Source organism: Durio zibethinus, chromosome 12, assembly GCF_047325235.1.
Source record: "Durio zibethinus cultivar Kanyao isolate XHJ-2024 chromosome 12, ASM4732523v1, whole genome shotgun sequence".
NCBI lineage: Eukaryota > Viridiplantae > Streptophyta > Magnoliopsida > Malvales > Malvaceae > Durio > Durio zibethinus.
Genome location: NC_143173.1, coordinates 2,407,865 through 2,426,035, shown reverse-complemented (window position 1 = coordinate 2,426,035; position 18,171 = coordinate 2,407,865). Strand labels below are relative to the sequence as shown.

At 29.9% G+C, this 18,171-nt stretch overlaps 1 protein-coding gene and 1 non-coding gene across 2 annotated transcripts; both read right to left on the bottom strand.

Moving 5' to 3' along the window:
* Window positions 1-11,396: 11,396 nt before the first annotated feature.
* LOC111297406 (uncharacterized) lies at window positions 11,397-14,873 on the bottom strand. Its single transcript, XM_089741717.1, has 4 exons — window positions 14,853-14,873; window positions 14,309-14,702; window positions 12,603-12,643; window positions 11,397-12,507 (listed from the first exon to the last, which is right to left on the bottom strand). The coding sequence occupies exons 1-4, from the start codon at window positions 14,871-14,873 to the stop codon at window positions 11,515-11,517; spliced, it is 1,449 nt and encodes a 482-aa protein (XP_089597843.1). The 3' UTR covers window positions 11,397-11,514.
* Window positions 14,874-17,689: 2,816 nt separating this feature from the next.
* Window positions 17,690-17,886, bottom strand: LOC149515559 (U2 spliceosomal RNA). Its single transcript, XR_016326416.1, has one exon. It is a non-coding gene; the product is annotated as a U2 spliceosomal RNA (small nuclear RNA).
* Between the last annotated feature and the right edge of the window lie 285 nt (window positions 17,887-18,171).

The following is an 18,171-nucleotide window of genomic DNA, read 5'->3' as shown; positions in this document are numbered from 1 at the left end:
TGATGTAAGAGAACTGTCTTTGGTTCACATTCAATTTAGTTTGCGTAAAACATGGTTAAAGATTCAGATTCCATTTTTAAATAAGTGAGAGAAACAGATATTTTTACATGTTAAATAAATAAAAAATATAAAATTTACATGTTTAATAAATGTATAAATAATTTAAAAATAAATTAAAATAATAATTTATATATTATGTAAATATATAAATAAATTATATGTCAAATAAATTGTTAACAAAACAAATAAATAAATAATTTAATTATCCATTTTTTGAAATCTATCAAATAAAATAATTTTAAAAATAATTTTTTTAAAGAAAATCTAAAATATCCGTGAATCAAATGACTCCTAGGTAATTTTTTGGATGATCTAGACTGCAAAAGCTTTTAAAATGACTTGGCATTTGATCTAACTGCCTACATGAGATTGATCCAGAAGTAATGATAGTGATGATGTCGTAATGCCGTCATTTCACCAAATATAATATACGACTTTCTTGTTATGTCCCACATCTTGTTTTTGTTAGGAGCATTCATGCATGTCCCATGCTCCCACATCCACTGCCCAAAGTAAATAGCAATCTTTGCTCTTAGTCAAAAAAGAGGCGCGGAAATAACTCCTTTTTGTCTAAAAAAAAATATTAAAAATGTAATTAATAGTAAATATAATATTAACTTTAAATTTGAGTTTAATTTAAAATTTGAAATTTAAAATTCGATTCAAACTCGATTAATTTTATTTTTAAGTTTGAATTCAACTTAAATTAAAATTTAAATTATTCGAACTTATTCGATTAGTCTCGATTAATATATAAAAATAAGATAGATTTTTATATTAGATAAAAATTTGATTATTTATATTCAAACTTAAATTTAAAATATTTTATTAATTAAAATATATTAAAATATAAAAATTTAATTAAATTCGTGAGTTATTCAAACTGAATATAAAAATGTTCGAATTCGATTTGAATAATAAATCGAGTTATTTGAACTTGAATTAAATTAAATAATAATTAAATTAAATTTAAATTTTATTTAAATCAAATTCAAATAATTATTAAATATTAATATATAATACCTCTAATAATGATACATGAATATGACTAAAAAATAGTCTTGTTAGTAGTCATATATATTGAGGTATTTAGCGGCATGGAGTCTACGAGGTTGTTAGCCATAGGTCGACAGCAGCTCGAGTCATGCAAAAAAGAAAAACGGTTATCTGACTGACTGGCAACAGATTCTCTCTCTACTTCATACGATATGATTTTTCTGGTTCTTTTATTTCCTTCTAATCTCCATCTTCTCCTTTCATCGCATCATTTGGTTAGTTGTGGTCATAACAGGTTAGCTCTCCCTGTTTTTAAACCTAGTTGGAGGTTCGGTTCTTGCTCAGATTATAAGATTTCCCTCTCTGGTTTGGTGTCAGGGAGAGAAAGTTATCTTTTTTTCATATCATATATTTTGAAGCTATCCTGTTAATTAGTTCAAGAATGGCGTCTGCAGGTGTATAGTTTTTAAAGCTATGTCTCCCCTCCCTGAATAAGGCTTTTAGGCCTCACTTGGATTCAAAGGCAACTCCTGTTAATTAATCTCACCATTCATTTAAATAATCCTTAATGTGTTTTTTCTGCTAACTTTGTAATGATTATAGTTCAATTGCTAATAATCTGAAATATAAAAAAAAAAAAATTTCGTCTCTGTTATCTTTGATGAGATACTCCACAAAAATCCAAATATTAATGATTTTTTTTTAATTTTAATGTTGTAATTATTATTTTTTTAAGATAAATGTAAATATGTCAATATTTTGATCAGGTATTTCCTAAAGCTTCACCACTAGATTCCTGACATATCGAGGGGAAATTGCAAGACTACTAGAAAGTGGAAGGCTTAATATGTTGGAAATTGCGTGGTTTAAAATTAGCCAAAAGTCACTGACCGTCAAGGGATAATTAGGGAAATCAATGACTAAGATATAAAGTGAGTATAATATTTTTATTTTTATTTTAAATTTTTATGCTTATTTATTTTCGTATTCATATTTAATAAATATTTTAAATTTATTTTTATTTTTATATTTGAGATTATTTAATAGGTATGCAATAATTTTTATACCCATAATATTTTGAAAAAAATAAAATAAATAAAAACTTTAGCTTTCTTTTTATTTTTGTTTTATATATTTATTTATTTTTATAAATAAATTAATATATATTTTAAATAAAAATATATTACTTCTAAATAATCTAAAATAATAATTTATATTATTTAATAAAAATTTTATTTATTAAATATATATAAATATATAAACAATATGATATAAATATAGGACAGGACTATATTACTCATTTTCATTTCTATAGCCGATAAAAAATTTAAAATATACCCATTCTCATATCCATGCTACAATGTAGCATCTATTCTCATATCTATTTAGGTAAAAAATCATGTTTTTTTATTAAGTATGAGTAAAATTAATATTCTTAAATATAACACATGCAATGTGAGGCCTCTTACAAATAAAAATGATGTTATTATTTTTTTTTAATTTTATGATTTTAGAGTTGATAGCCATATTTACTTCTAATAATTAAAAAAACAAATTAGGGTATATAGGATTCAAATAGGTTAAAATCTGAATTTGGTCCTTTTATTATACTAATTTTACTGTTTAGTTATTCAACTTCAAAATTTTTTAGAATTTAATCCTTCTCTTTTTATTAAAAGTATATTTAAAAGAATAATTAACAATAATATTAACATTTTACCCTAAATTGGAATGACATAAAATTTTAATGATTACCTGATATGTTGAGATGGATTAATTTTACAGTTACAAAACATATAAAAAAAATTATATTATATTTTATTAATAATAATTAATATTTTTTAAGCTCTAGAAAACCAAGTTTTAGTCTTTTTTACTAAAAATAGTTTTTTTGTCCTAATATATTTAGGCGGTCAAAAGAATAACTTAACATGTTATGGTATCAACAAAAAATTAATTAACCAAGTCAATTTGATTATAAAATTTTAATATTATTATCAATTCTTTCGTAATTAATATATATATGTTATCAATTCTCTTTAAATTGATTTTTATAAAAATATAATTATTAAAATTAAGGTGCAAGAATAACCAAAACCACATTATTGAAATGGTAAAAGTAAAAAAAAAAAAAAAATCAAATTCAGACTCAACCATTCACACTTTCATACCTAATCTCCAATCTATTCTCTCTTTAAAAATTGGTCAGCCATGAGGGTCACTCTCCATCAATATTATACATGATCATCTCGTTGTCTGTTTCTTTCTTTTTATATGTATATATATATATATATATATATATATATACATTTTTTTTTTTTTGCAGGCATGATTATCCTGAAAATGTCAATCAAACGTAAGGAATGACCTAATTTATCTAGAGTTTTTCAGGTACTTGCATTACTTTATTGTAAATCAATTTGGTTTATTGCATTTCTCTACAGCACACGAAGGAGAATAATTATAATAAAAAAGCATGATGTTCACATCGAAATTATTCAATGTTATCAATTTGTAATAAACAATTTATGAAGATTAGACTTTCAACTTACGAACTCATCTTCAATGGACATTTATGTTTTGTTAGTGATCGCAAGCAGTCGAACGATTCTCGAGCGATTTGTTGAAATGTTACCCGATGATGATTTGTCTTAGAAAAAAATTTATATGAAGTTTCATAAGTAGAGTTTGTGAAAATTTTTATTAAAAATGAGTAAATAAAATTAAAAATTAAAAATCAAAATCGATAAATTAAAAAATCTAATCACATAGATTAAATATATAAAATTTTAATAAATTTTAATAAATTTATTAAATAGATATTTTTAGCAAAAATATTGATAAATTTTTACTATTAAATAAGTATCGATCAAATTTGAATTATAAATAATATTATAAATATTTTTTTACATATTATTGATCTTTATATTGAATTTTATCAATCTATTGATTCAAAGTTTTATTTAAATTTTATTTACTCATTTTTTTATAAAAAAAACTGCATTAATTTTACTTATAAAATAGGATTAAAATCTGAATTTGGTCCTTTTATTATACTAATTTTACTGTTTAGTCATTCTACTTCAAAATTTTTGAGAATTTAATCCTTCTCTTTTTATTAAAAGTATATTTAAAAGAATAATTAACAATAATATTAACATTTTACCCTTAATTGGAATAACATGAAATTTTAATGATTACCTGATATGTTGAGATGGATTAATTTTACAGTTACATAACATATAAAAAAAATTATATTATATTTTATTAATAATAATTAATATTTTTTAAGCTCTAGAAAAACAAGTTTTAGTCTTTTTTACTAAAAATAGTTTTTTTGTCCTAATATATTTAGGCGGTCAAAAAAATAGCTTAACATGTTATGTTATCAACAAAAAATTAATTAACCAAGTCAATTTGATTATAAAATTTTAATATCATTATCAATTCTTTTGTAATTAATATATATGTTAGCAATTCTCTTTAAATTAATTTTTATAAAAATATAATTATTAAAATTAAGGTGCAAGAATAACCAAAACCACATTATTGAAATGGTAAAAAAAAAAAATCAAATTCAGACTCAATCATATACACTTCCATGCCTAATCTCCAATTTATTCTCTCTTTAAAAATTGGTCAGCCATAAGGGTCAGTCTCCATCAATATTATACATGATCATCTCGTTGTCTGTTTCTTTCTTTTTATATGTATATATATTTTTTTGCAGGCATGATTATCTTGAAAATGTCAATCAAACGTAAGGAATGACCTAATTTATGTGGAGTTATCCAGGTACTTGCATTACTTTATTGTAAATCAATTTGGTTTATTGCATTTCTCTACAGCACACGAAGGAGAATAATTATAATAAAAAAGCATGATGTTCACATCGAAATTATTCAATGCTATCAAATTGTAATAAACAATTTATGAAGATTAGACTTTTAACTTACGAACTCATCTTCAATAGATATTTATCTTTTGTTAGTGATCGCAAGCAATCGAACGATTCTCGAGCGACTTGTTGAAATGTTGCCCGATGATGATTTGTCTTAGAAAAAAATTTATATGAAGTTTCATAAGTAGAGTTTGTGAAAATTTTTATTAAAAATGAGTAAATAAAATTAAAAATTAAAAATCAAAATCGATAAATTAAAAAATCTAATCACATAGATTAAATATATAAAATTTTAATAAATTTTAATAAATTTATTAAATATATATTTTTAGCAAAAATATTGATAAATTTTTACCGTTAAATAAGTATCGATCAAATTTGAATTATAAATAATATTTTAAATATTTTTTTACATATTATTAATCTTTATATTGAATTTTATCAATCTATTGATTCAAAGTTTTATTTAAATTTTATTTACTCATTTTTATAAAAAAACTGCATTAATTTTACTTATAAAATAGGATTAATAAAAATGTAATTTTATTAATACTATTATAAACGAATAGCAAACAAATAATAAATGAATGAGTTTTAAACGGATCATAAATTAGTTTATTCATTAACATAAATGAATGAATAAATAGCTGTTTATGCTTAATTCATTTAATAAATGAATGCATAAATAATATTTACGATATTTTGTTGAGCTTAATATATGTTACATATTTATATATGTATGTTGAAGTAGTTAGGCTTAATGAAAGAGAACATGCCACAAAAAGTCATAAGATATATAGTAAAATTGACAGTTTATCCAAGAGATTTGGCATAATTTGGATAATGACTCTATATTGCTAATTCTAAATAATAATAATAATAATAATAATAATAATAATAATAATCATAAATCTTAAATTTTCAATGCCTAATATGATCAGCTGGAAACAGCCAAATCTAAAAGTTACATACAGACCATGACGCAAAATGCATGCTTAAATAAATTTGACCTTTTGATTTTGCATCAAAATTTATGTAAAAAAATTATCTCATTCATCGATGATAAAATGATATATATTTTTTAATGTATATTAAAATTAATTAATTAATTAATAAAATATGTATCAATTTCTTAATCTTAGATGCAAAATTAAAAATATTTCAGTAAAAATTTTCAATTTAAAAGAAAAATAAAATTCTGTTCTTTCAAGTAAACTCTTAACATGAAAAAGAAAATTACGGAACTTTTTTTAAAATTTTAACACCAAAAATAGTTTAAAATAAAATTAAAACAAACCAATTAGTGAAGAATGGATACTAAAAACCGGATCTTAATTAAAAAATTCTTTAAAATTAAACAAAATCAGAGAGTGATGCAGTCAAATAAAATTGGATTCCATTAGATCAACCCAAACTTAAGTATCGGTAAATCTACCATACAGGGGAGGTCGTGTCTTTTGATGATAATGGTTGATTTCATCCCTATATATACCCATCCACTGTGCAACAGAAAGCACTGAGTAGCTGTTACAACGGTTAAAACACAGTCGTCCGAATTCAAGCAAAGGGTGCATAAAATACTATATAATTCATATACTTCTATTTTATTTTCAGCAGTAATTTCTATGATCAATTAATTATACTGATTGCTGTTTGTTTCTTTGGATTATTATTGTTTTAATTTTGCTCCTGACCGATGGACGCGTGCCTTTAATTTCTTTTGTCCCAGAAGATAAGAAGGATGCAGGTTAAAGATGAACAAGCAGGCCGCCAAAGGTTAGAGAAAATTGCCAAAGTTACAGTAATCTCTCTTATCACCTGCAGCCATGATTTCTTCCTATACATTAATTACAATTTTTTTGGGTTAATATGTAATTTGGCTTGTTAACTGTTTTTTTTATTTATGATTTGATACCTACAAAAATGGAGAAAATAAAAAACTAATTAGAAATTATTATGTTTGGATCTATATTTTATATTTAGTTTGGTTTAAATTCGGATATGATATGTTTTAATTTGGTTCAATTTGATTTTTGGATAAAAAGTGGTAAAATGAAAAATATTCAAATCAAATTGAATTATATATTTATATTAGTTTATATATAAAATAAAATAATTATTTTATATTTAGATCTATTTAAATATATTTAAATTAATATAAAAATTACAACAAATAATTAAAAATAATTAATTTTAAAAAATTGATAAACAAATTAAATTGATAAAACTTTGGTTCAAATCAATTTTGTGTTTTAAAAAAATCAATTCAAATGTAAATCAAATTTTAAAAATTTTTAATATAACGTATTAACCGATCCAATCCTCGCTTATAATCCCCTAGCCTTAGTTCTATCCAGTCTCTCAGCTTTTTGGTGATTTCCTCGTGGAGTCATTGCTTCAAATTTTCAAATATTACAATCTTATACACTAAAAATAAATGAATGAAAAGACATTAAGTTGATAATATCTTATTTTCTATGCACTACTAAATTTTTTAAATTATACAAATAGTGTTAGAATTTAAACTTTTTAAAATTTCACAAATTGTGTCAAAATTTTAACTTCACTCGATGCGGATGCATTACTATTGATAGCTTTTAATTTTATAAATAAATTTAAAAAAATCATATTTTATTTTTAATTATTTTTATTTTTTTTATAACTTGAAATATATATGTATATATATATATATATTTGTCAGTCATGTTAATTATCACTTAATGGGATTTTTTTTTAAAATACAAATTTTTTTCTATAATTAAACTATATATGAGTGCACGACGTGATTAGCATGACGTGATTAGACTTGAATAGTCTCTGATATATATTTAATTTCTTTAATTAATTTCTCTTTAAAGTTTAAGAAAAAAAAGGCTTACATGCTTCTTCTTTTTTTTACGTGGATCTGAAGAAATTATTTAGAATAGAACATGAGTATTATCTTCATATTGACTGATCGGAAGAGTATCTTTGTAACTTCAATCTGTCTACAGCTCATTTGGGGCATTTTCAAGACGAGAGAAAAAACAAGGCACGCAGAAGTGCCGATATTCCTCCGCTCGCATGAAAAGAGGTGAAATATACAAACAACAACTTCGCTTGGAATTAATGCGTTTCAATAATAAAAAGTTGCATGGAAATATTTTTTCCTTTTCTTTTTCTCTTTGATCAAACAATCGACACGCTCACAAGCATTTGATTCTACTCCCCCCTTGTATCCTGACTGGCCTGCAGGAAAAGAAATCATAGCAAAAACAAAACGGAGCAACTCCAAGCGCAAAACATCAGGCCTTCTGGTATCATATGGATAATTATTTTTTAGCCTCTCTTCTTGTTAGAATATCTTGTTAATCTTTAATTTGCCTGCCTACCCAAACAGAAAGTAAGGAAGACTCTGAATAGAATGACAGTTGCAGTCGCAAAGTTAAGAGGGGAGACCATGTTAATGAAGAAGTTGTTAGAGGAAGAAGCAACAGCACTGGGAAAAGCATTTGAAAAGGTTCATAGAATGAAGAGGGAAATTGAGCTTGTTAGGCTAGCTGTTTATCTTTGAAACGAAGGATAAACTCATTGTCGAGAGAATGTGAGTTTGTGTTTATATATGAAATGTGTGTTTCCATCAGCTTTGCTCCAGTGAGTGTGAGGATCGTGTTTGCTTTTGCATTTGCCGTGTATATAGGATGCTTGCTGCTTAATCAAATTGCCCATTTGTTTGGGTATTGACGTTTCAAGGGGCAAATTCAAGGCTTCATACCAGCAAATAGCAGTTTGCAAGACTGCTGATTCAAAGAATGGGGCCATATCGAATCAATCACTAGATTAACCAAATCAAAAGCCATATAATTATTTGAAATTAAGGTTCATTATCAACTAGATCCCTGCTTGTATTGCAGTCCCAATTAACCATTTTATACAATAAGGCCCAACCCAGTTAACAAGCATTTTTTATGCTTGAGTTTAGTTGAAGTGCGCCATGCCGAGTTGATGATAGTTCAAAGCCTGGGACCCTTGAACTTGAGAAGAACAATGGCTAGTAGCACTTCACAATTTAAAATATATAATAATATAACATAAAAATAATATGAAAAAATATAAAAATAATATGATTTAAAATTTTATCAAAAATTATATATAATTAATAAAATAAAAATGCATTTCATATTTTTGCATCGATTAAAATTATGATACGTAATTTTTTTATAAAATATTATACAAATATTTGTATAAAAAACAAACCACGTGCATATTATGAATGCATGTATTAAGAGGTATTCACTAATAAACGTTTTAAATAAAAGAATCTTTCATTGATTTCAAGCATTCAAAATTACATACCATCCAATATTTTTGAATTAAATTCATAAAACCATTTTACTTCCTCCTATTGATCCTTAGCCTCACTCAAAAAGTTCATAAAATGTTACCCATATCTGTAGGTTGGAGTAGCTTCTTCGTACCGTAAAATATAGAGAAGGAGGTTTTAACCATATCTTATTATATTATACAACTATTGTATTTTTTTAACTTAATTCTCAATGTTTTATAGTTTTTGTCATGTCATCACTATTTTTTTATATTTATTTTTTTTTACAAAAAAGAAAGAATTTCTTTTTGTTAAAATCCCTAATTTTTTTTTTGTTTCTTTTTGTTTGAAGAGACCCATTTGATTTATTATTTAAATTTTAAGCTAAGATAATTTGATAAATATTTATATATTGTGAGATGTTGTTGTCATTTTTTTTTCACTGTGAAAATTATGTTAGTTTAATACAGAAAAAAAATTTGTTTAAAAGTTTAACTTTATTGGAAAAAAAAATTCTAAAGAGAGAAGATAAAAGAAGAAAAAGAAATCACAAATTCATTTTTCTTCAAAAAATGAAGTGATTATGACATAGAACAAATGCGAGAAATTAAGAATTATTTTAAAAAAAAATTACGTGGCTATGACAAGGAACAAATGTAAAAAAATTAGGAATGTGTTATTATTATCGGTACAAATCATTATCATCATTATTTTGTTTTCAATTACACCAAATTATAACTATATTAAAAAATTACCAACAATCTCTTAAGAGTGATTGAAAAAATAGTGCGCAAAAATTTAGACTGAGGTTCAACTAATCCAACATCCACCCTCAATATATACATATATATATATATATATATAATTACCAAAAAAAAACTTTATTGATAAAAATTGAAAAAAAAAAGTGCACTTGAAGGGAAGAAGAGAGTGCTTTCAGAGTAAAAAGCCATGGCAAAACTGGCTGATGACTTGCTGCACTTGAAACAGGAGTTGATAACCTTCAAGAGAATCATGGTCCATGAAAGGCTTGATAGAGGAAGCTATGAGGAACTCTACTGAATTGTTGAACGAAGCCCAATCTCGCGGGAGCCGCCCCGCTGGTGGCGGAAATATTGGTGTAGGGCATGAACCAAGTTAGAAAGTCCAAAGTCCAGTTTTTCTTCTTGGTAAAAATTTATTGCAAAAATTAGATATGGGTTAACTCAATCCCAAGTCCCAACCCAACTCCTATTCATCTCTACAAACCTGTTACTAGCATGAATTAGAAAATGATACGCAGATGTACTTGATCCCGGTGATCTAAAAATTTCATATGGCGGAAATAAAAAAGGCATGACGATTGCGATGGCCGAATATTAAGATCATGTCAAACATGGGCCGCCTTTTATAGAATTAAAGCTTCGATCCAAAGTCATCTCATGGGCGGCCTTTTATTTAATTAAAGCTTCGATCCAAAGTCACCTCTATAAAATCTCAATCATGGCCCTTAGGTGGGTAGAACCCTCAATGGTCCATTGGTGTAGCTTGTAAAATTGTTTTATTTTTATGAACTTGTAAGCCCGTTTTTTTTAAACGCAGCTTCGTGCCTCCTCTCTTCATGTCTTGGGAATGTCGGATTAGGCAGTCGTATGCTTTCTAAAACTAATAACGAACACCTTTTATTTACATGCAATTATTGAATCCTGAACTCGAAATCCATTTCAAAATTAAGTTAGATAACAGCCATATAAAGGTGAAGATTGTTGCTCGCCGGAGATAATATTTCTTCATGGGTTCATCCGGGACAAATCTTTGCCATCCGTGGCTGGTTTATGCATTCTTTTTTCATGCGAATATGACCAAGGAAAGAAAGGAAGGAAACTTTTATCATTTCCTTTCAGATTCACACTTTTGTTCCCCAACAGTTGACAAGTGACACATTAAAATCGAGATTTGATCTCCAAACATTCAAGGTTTGTTAAGATCATTGCAAATGATGGTTTATCAACTGAACTTCACAGAAAAGCTCCTGTATGTTGCATTATAGGTCATACAGATAGCTGAGTTCATAACACATTAGAAACAACCTGACTTGCTTGCAACTCATATTGTGATTAAGCATGCAATAAGACGTTCAAGATGTACTTACCACCATTTGAGAAAAGATAACCAGAGTGAAAGGATAATATATTGAAAGGAGACAGAGAGTTTACAAAATGACTAAATCAATCTATTTGCCAGTGAGTTATGTATCTGGAAACCGAATAGACACTCAATGACTAACTGCTTCCCTGCTAGAAGAAGATGAACCAATCCTCTGGAATACCTTTGTGCTGAAAATATCTTTACTTACTTTTCCTTTAAACTTGAAATGCTTCTTAAGACGACTTTTTATTAAAGAACCACTGTCATTCCATCGTGGGGTCGGTCCAGCACAGTTTCTCCTTAGTTTTTCCTTGATATGATTTGAGACTTCATCATCTTCCTGGTGTTCAGATATCATGGCACCCCTGCTCCTTCGTAAAGATCTTAAAGCCACTTGCAAAGGTTCTGAAGCTGATACAGATTCTTCAAGTGCTCCAATGGTTTTGAGGCCCAACGGACAGGGAGGTTCATTAATCTGGGACTTTGGGGTAACTTGCTCCAAGCATTCAGCATGAAACACGTGGCTGCAGGCTAGAACCCCAGCAGTTGGCATGTCACCACCTCTAATTATTAGATGTGAACTCCAGGGGGACTTCTGCCACAAAAGTTTTCCACAAACTCCACACTTGTTGTCTACTACAGGACCAATTGGGGACCTCAGGCTCTCTACATCCACATGCTCCGTCATGTCAAACTTTTCTCCATCTAACCCCAGATCATAACTGCTGGCACTGCTCCACCTAAAACTTTCTCTTCTAGAGCTAGCACTGGGGTCTGGTGATGCTTCAGACCTTTGAAGTTCAGAAAGGGTTTTGTGAAACTTGCGCTCAACACTAGAGCTGGTTTCATGCCAGTAAAATTGTGGGAAGCGATCTTCACGGGGTGTCAACTTGCCAACATCGTTAATGTCAGCATCACCAAAGCCTTCAGAATCCGAGACAGGGTTGTGAAACACTAGTGGGTAAACCGCTTTTCTCATGTAAGAACGTCGACCAGAGAAGTTGTAGTTACGAAATGAGAAGAGCTGCTTGCTAGTGGATTCCCAGAGACTAGACTCAGAGAGTGAGCAAGGGGATCCAAAGCTAGGGGATGCTGCAGTTGCTTTAACAGCATATTGCCTCTGCAAGAAGAACACCAAAAAAAAGTGAAATTCTTGATGACAAACTTTTTCTTATTAAACTGATATCAAACCCAACAAGTTGAAACACAAGTCACCTCAGCGGAGCAAGGGAACCAAGAGGTCTGGGGAATTGGTCCTGATAATTAAAAATAGGTTAAGAAAGCAAACATATGATAGCACAAATAATACAAAATCTATACAAATGAAACTGCAAATAATAGTTAAATCATAATTAAGAAAAAACAATTAGTCCACCCTAAATCATATATAATAAACTTCATTTGTATTGATTGGTATAAAATTCAGGGAAATAGTCATTGGCAAACTAGCTATAGCCTTCTAAAAGGAGGAGAGAAAGTGAACTACAGAATTTGATTAAGCAAATGACATCCCTCACTTCCTACATTTTTTTTTTTGTGAACTACAGTATCACTTCACAATACAAGTCACTGCTCTGGAAACACCCATCACTTCTGCAATTTCACAAAATGTTTCAAGTTTAAACAACATGATCAACATATTATATTGTAAGAGGAACTACTATTAATAAGCATGACACCATGGATCCATGATCTGAGAGCATCATTTATGCAACAACCCCAATGGGCTGAATCAGGCTAGCCTCAACTAACAACCTAAACTAATAACCTAAACTAACAATTTTAAAGGGATGAATCAGCCAATCCACTAAAACCGATATATAGATATAAGCAATGGAACAGAAGCTTGGGAATAAAAAAATTATTATAGTAAACTACCAGCTAGAATTGGGCCTACTGAGTTAATTCTGCCAGCAAAAGTGGCAGTTTTTTTTTATTTACTTTTTGCCTTACAAAACTCAGAAGCAACAGAAACTCATTATGAAGGAGAATTGGCTACACCATAGATGGCAGACAAACTCAATGCTACACCATAGATGGCAGACAAACTCAATGCCCAAAAGTAATCATTAATAGAGGACCCCTCAAATGTTTAATGAACCCTATAGTGCTGGTTATCTCAACTCTCGAGGCTGACCAGAGGATTAACATTTTAAATATATCTTCAATGGCAATGAGAAATTAGTTTCATTCACAGAAGTAGAAAAAATTTCAAGAGAAAATTATATGCCAGTCTAAAAGACCTTTTAGACATTCATGCAATTTAGATACATAGTTATAATTGTAACAAGGTATTAATTCAGATGAATCAGAACACATCATCATCATGAAAAATCAACCTAGTATTCTATCTATCCTCTAATTCCGGAGCAGAGATCATTTTCCAATTTTGTGTTTATACATTCTTGAACAATTCACTAAATGACAAGACAAAATCCTATTATGGAAAATCATAAAATTAAAATTGGTATGATAAGGCAAAACCTATGATAATAGAAATCATTAATGGTAAGATAGAGAAGATAAGGAATGAGGGTAATCATGATAAATAGTCAGTAATGAACGGTTAAATTATTCATTGCATTATGGCAACTAAAGACTTCCAAGAATCTACGATATCATGCCACTTATCTGTTCCGGTATTAACCAATTATAGGCATCCGAACTTTTTTCATCAACCCTTCATTTCAAAAAAGATAATTAACTATGATTATATAAATATTAGTTGACCAAAATAAAGTATCAAGACATTTAGCATTCTGTTAAGAAGGGAAAGGATAAAAAGAAAATGCACTAGGATATGCAACACAGAAAGTGGCATCTGATATAAGATTATGTCTCAATTTGCAAGACAAATAAGAATAAAATTTAAGCAGGGAATGCCATGTTTGATAACAGAAGAAATATCAACTTAAGATTACCTCCAACATTAGGGGTATGGAGCTCCTCTAGACTGAACCTTTGTATGGCTGAAGTCCATCGTGGTACCTGAGCACTATCAGGCAGGCCTGATAGTGCACCATCGGAAACAGAATGGTGATGATTGATGTACTCTTCACTGCCTACCCTGCTTCTGCTAGCCCTGCTATTTGAGGGCATTGATGAAACATGTAAACCTGCACCATATGACCCACTTGGCAAACCATCTGAATGTAACCTACAGTCCCATATCCTCAGTGGAGGAGGTGAAAAACTAGAGTTTGTCCTCCAAAGTGGTTCATCATGATCCAAGGAACGGTCCCTTCTGGTTGTTGGTGATTTTGTTCCATGTGGCCTAGCGGCCACACAACAAAGTGCACCCGTATTCCTTATTTTCTATTGGCACAATAAGGTTGTCCAGTAATCTATTTTAAGATTTTCATGAAAGTATGGAACTCTACATGCTTATCAGAAATCAAGCATAGCCAAATGTCAACAAACTTAAAGCACAGAAATTATTGAAGCTCACAGCGATCCACTCAATACTTGAAGCAAAGCAGAAGGCATATCAGATTCCCATCTTTGGAGGAGCAACAATGGGACACAGGAGTGCAATTAAGTAACTTTCCACTCCAATATGCCACTTCAACTAAGATTCACCACAAATCCTCCTAAGCAAGGATTCAAATTCTCTTCCTAGTTCATCATCCAATGCATCCTGTGAGTTGCTATCACTGGTTTGCTCCCTGCCTATGATACGCAACAGCGAAGAACCTAAACCACCAATCAAACCAAGCCAGATTGGATCCCAAAGGGCAAGAGTGTTCACTGATCCTGAATCAATGCCGTTGGTGTTGGAGTAATGTCTTATGCTGGTCATTTCTTCCACAAATCCGCTCTCACAAAAAGGGCATTTGATCTCAGGGTCTAAAATTGGATGCACCATTTGAGAGCACATGTGACACCAGTACCTACCTGCCATCCTATCCTCCATCTTTCTCTACAAACGCAACAAACTTACATTAACGTCTTGTAATACAACAAAAAGAAAATTTTTTTAATATTAGAAAAGATAACAATGAATGCTTTGTTTCTTCTTAGAAGTGAAACTAAGAACAATATTGGCAGCTCCATCTATGAGTCAAGAACATAAAGGGGAAAAAAAATCTGGAACATGTCAAATGAAACAGGACACTATGAACAAGATTAAACTTGAATTGTTCAATGCTAAAAGTATAACACAATAATCCTTTCTTATATTATTTTCTAACACCAACTTAGACATTTTAAAGAAAAACAAGATAAAAGAGACATTAACAAACAGAGATGTCATTAAAAATGATGAGCAGAGAAGATGTTTTTCTGGTACCTTTCAGATAGAGGATGAAGGAATTGATGAATTATGATGTGGAAAAGATCATGAAACGAGTTTAGAGGTAAAAAAGGGTAGACAAAAAGAATGGTGTCCTCTCTTTTTTTTTCCATAATCTTCTCTTCTGTTGGAGGACACTTTTAGTTCAATAATCATTGTATATGCTTCAATCGCATAACTCCAGTTAATGTCAAAACAGTTTATATTTAAATATGGAGTTTTTATTTGCTTTTCTTGTAATGAGAATTAGGCAATTGGTTCCCTGGAGATTACTCAGCACCTCTAATTTTGGGATGTTGGCATTGGGTACAAAACTGAAAATTACGTGATTTTGAGCTTTTTCCATTTAGGAAAACAACATTGCAAAATCATGCATAATATACGTTACACCACTTGTTGAACGAACTTCAAATACCAATAACTTAAACTTGGATTGGGTGGGGAGTGTCAAGCCCGAGCTTTAGTGCAACGCTTGGGCGACGCACGAGAGCGTCAGCAGCAAGCTACTGTGATTGGAGTTGTGCATTGTCTCTAATAATTTCTTCGGGGGTTGGTCTCTTCGATCTATTATTGAGTTTCAGCATTGTATTTTTTTCCTGCGATCTACCTTTTAGACTGTGATTCAGGTTTGTTGGTCAAGAAATAATGAGAACGTAGAAAACTATATCCTTGAAGCATGTTCATATATACAGGTAGTTAAAGAGGAAACAACAATGGGGGAAACACTTTTTCTTCTTATTAGGATAAAAACAGCTTTTGGCTTTGCAAATCTTTTGTGCCCTGTATTTTATTGCTGCTTTCTTATTAACTTTGTTCATCGCTGCACATTTCTTTTCTTTTATCAAACCATTGGACTTTTTGACTTTTGCTAGTTCGATCTGGCACTTAGTACTGGAATTTTCTTAATTTATTCATCTTAAAAGAATCAGAAATCCCATTTTTCAAAATTTTTAATATTCTTGTGACTTTGGGTAATTAATTTTATGTGTATTCATCCAAATATTCACAAATTTAGGACCTCAATAAGTTACTGAAAACAGACTTATACCACGACATTGGTCAAGTTTGTAAAGGAAAAGCAATCTTGTAAAACTCAAATTTAACATACAGAGAGCCTTAAAAAGAAAACGTACATAAAGAACCTCATCATCATTCCTCAACAAGAACTAATTTCTATAATGAGAAAACCTGTCGAACATCATCAGAAATAAGTGACTACTTCAAAGACTACAAGTCTGTTGAAAACAATGATCTAATTGTTATTCTACTAGAAACATGACTGAAGATAGGTAACGACATTCTTATCCAGCAGGAAAGCCTTGGCACGAACATCACGATTAAACTGCATTTGCAATGGTATTCACAATAGGATTCTGGCTGCTGCGACCTGCAAAGACAATTGCATTACTCTTCCCTATATTGAACTAGAAGTTAAGTAGACAATCTGGGAAAACGCAAATACCTCCAGGATATAGGACTTTAGTGATGAGACTATTATCTGGGTTGGTTTAGGCCATGAGGTGCATAGTCAATTCATGCCAAAAATATGCCAAGTGTGCCTGGTATTTGTTCAACACTGACTGGAGTAACTTTTGATCCTAGTTGATTTGATGTGTTGCCTGGCATATTGAGTCCTGAAAGGGAGAAGTCCTCTGCTTTGGCCAGCTTTGGGTCCTTAATAAACTTCCCACTGTACCATGCATTGCAAAACATAGAGATTCTAATTTGTTCAGAAATTCTGGTTCTTTGTTGAATTTCTTTAGCGTAGTGCTTAGAAATTGATTGAATACATTCAAAGTTCAAACCAGGTTTTCAAACACACAAGAGAAATCCTGAAGAGGGCTACAATCGAAGGAAATGGCGAATGAGAAAACGAGAGCCAACAGGGAAATTACCACGAGGATTTTAACACCTTCCATTGCAACAAGGCAGCTTTTCTGAGCAATTACGGTGCAATGGTGTGTTGCGTCCAAAACTGTAACTACTTAGAAAAAACTTTAACTTCAATTGGGTGGGGTGCGCCAGGCCCTAGCTGCAGTGCAACGCTTGGGCGACACGCGAGAGTCGCAGCAGCAAGCTACTGTAAATGGACTCTCCCCCTAAAAAAATAAATTTAATATCATGTGAACCAATGGCTCACGTATCAGATATTAAACTGATAAGAACAGATACTACACTTGATCTTAGCCAAAAGGCCGAGAAAGGTATGATTTGACAGATCAAGTTTCGCTTAATTTAAAGCCAGCTTCTTGCTGCTTCTCATGTCCGCTTCTGATGTGAGATTTTAAGTAAACCGACAATAATGCTCTGACTGCTGTGCTCGAACAAACAAAAAACCCTTCCTGAATAGGCTATTTCTGGGCCAATTTTGGCTTGTTAAAAAATCAAGAATTGTAGAAATTGTGAAATAGGTGTCATATTTGCATATAAGATTACCATCTATTCTCCAGTATAAAGTTTGAGCGTTTACTTTTGGAATTGAAACTTTCCATC

What these genes read in the sequence shown, in the direction of transcription:
- LOC111297406 (XM_089741717.1), bottom strand. Translation starts at nt 14,873, where the DNA reads ATGCCTTCTGCTTTGCTTCAA. An exon ending in TGCCTTCTGCTTTGCTTCAA is followed by an intron (nt 14,703 to 14,852) that starts GTATTGAGTGGA and finishes TTGTGCCAATAG; the next exon opens with AAAATAAGGAATACGGGTGC. An exon ending in GGTTCCCTTGCTCCGCTGAG is followed by an intron (nt 12,508 to 12,602) that starts GTGACTTGTGTT and finishes TTCTTCTTGCAG; the next exon opens with AGGCAATATGCTGTTAAAGC.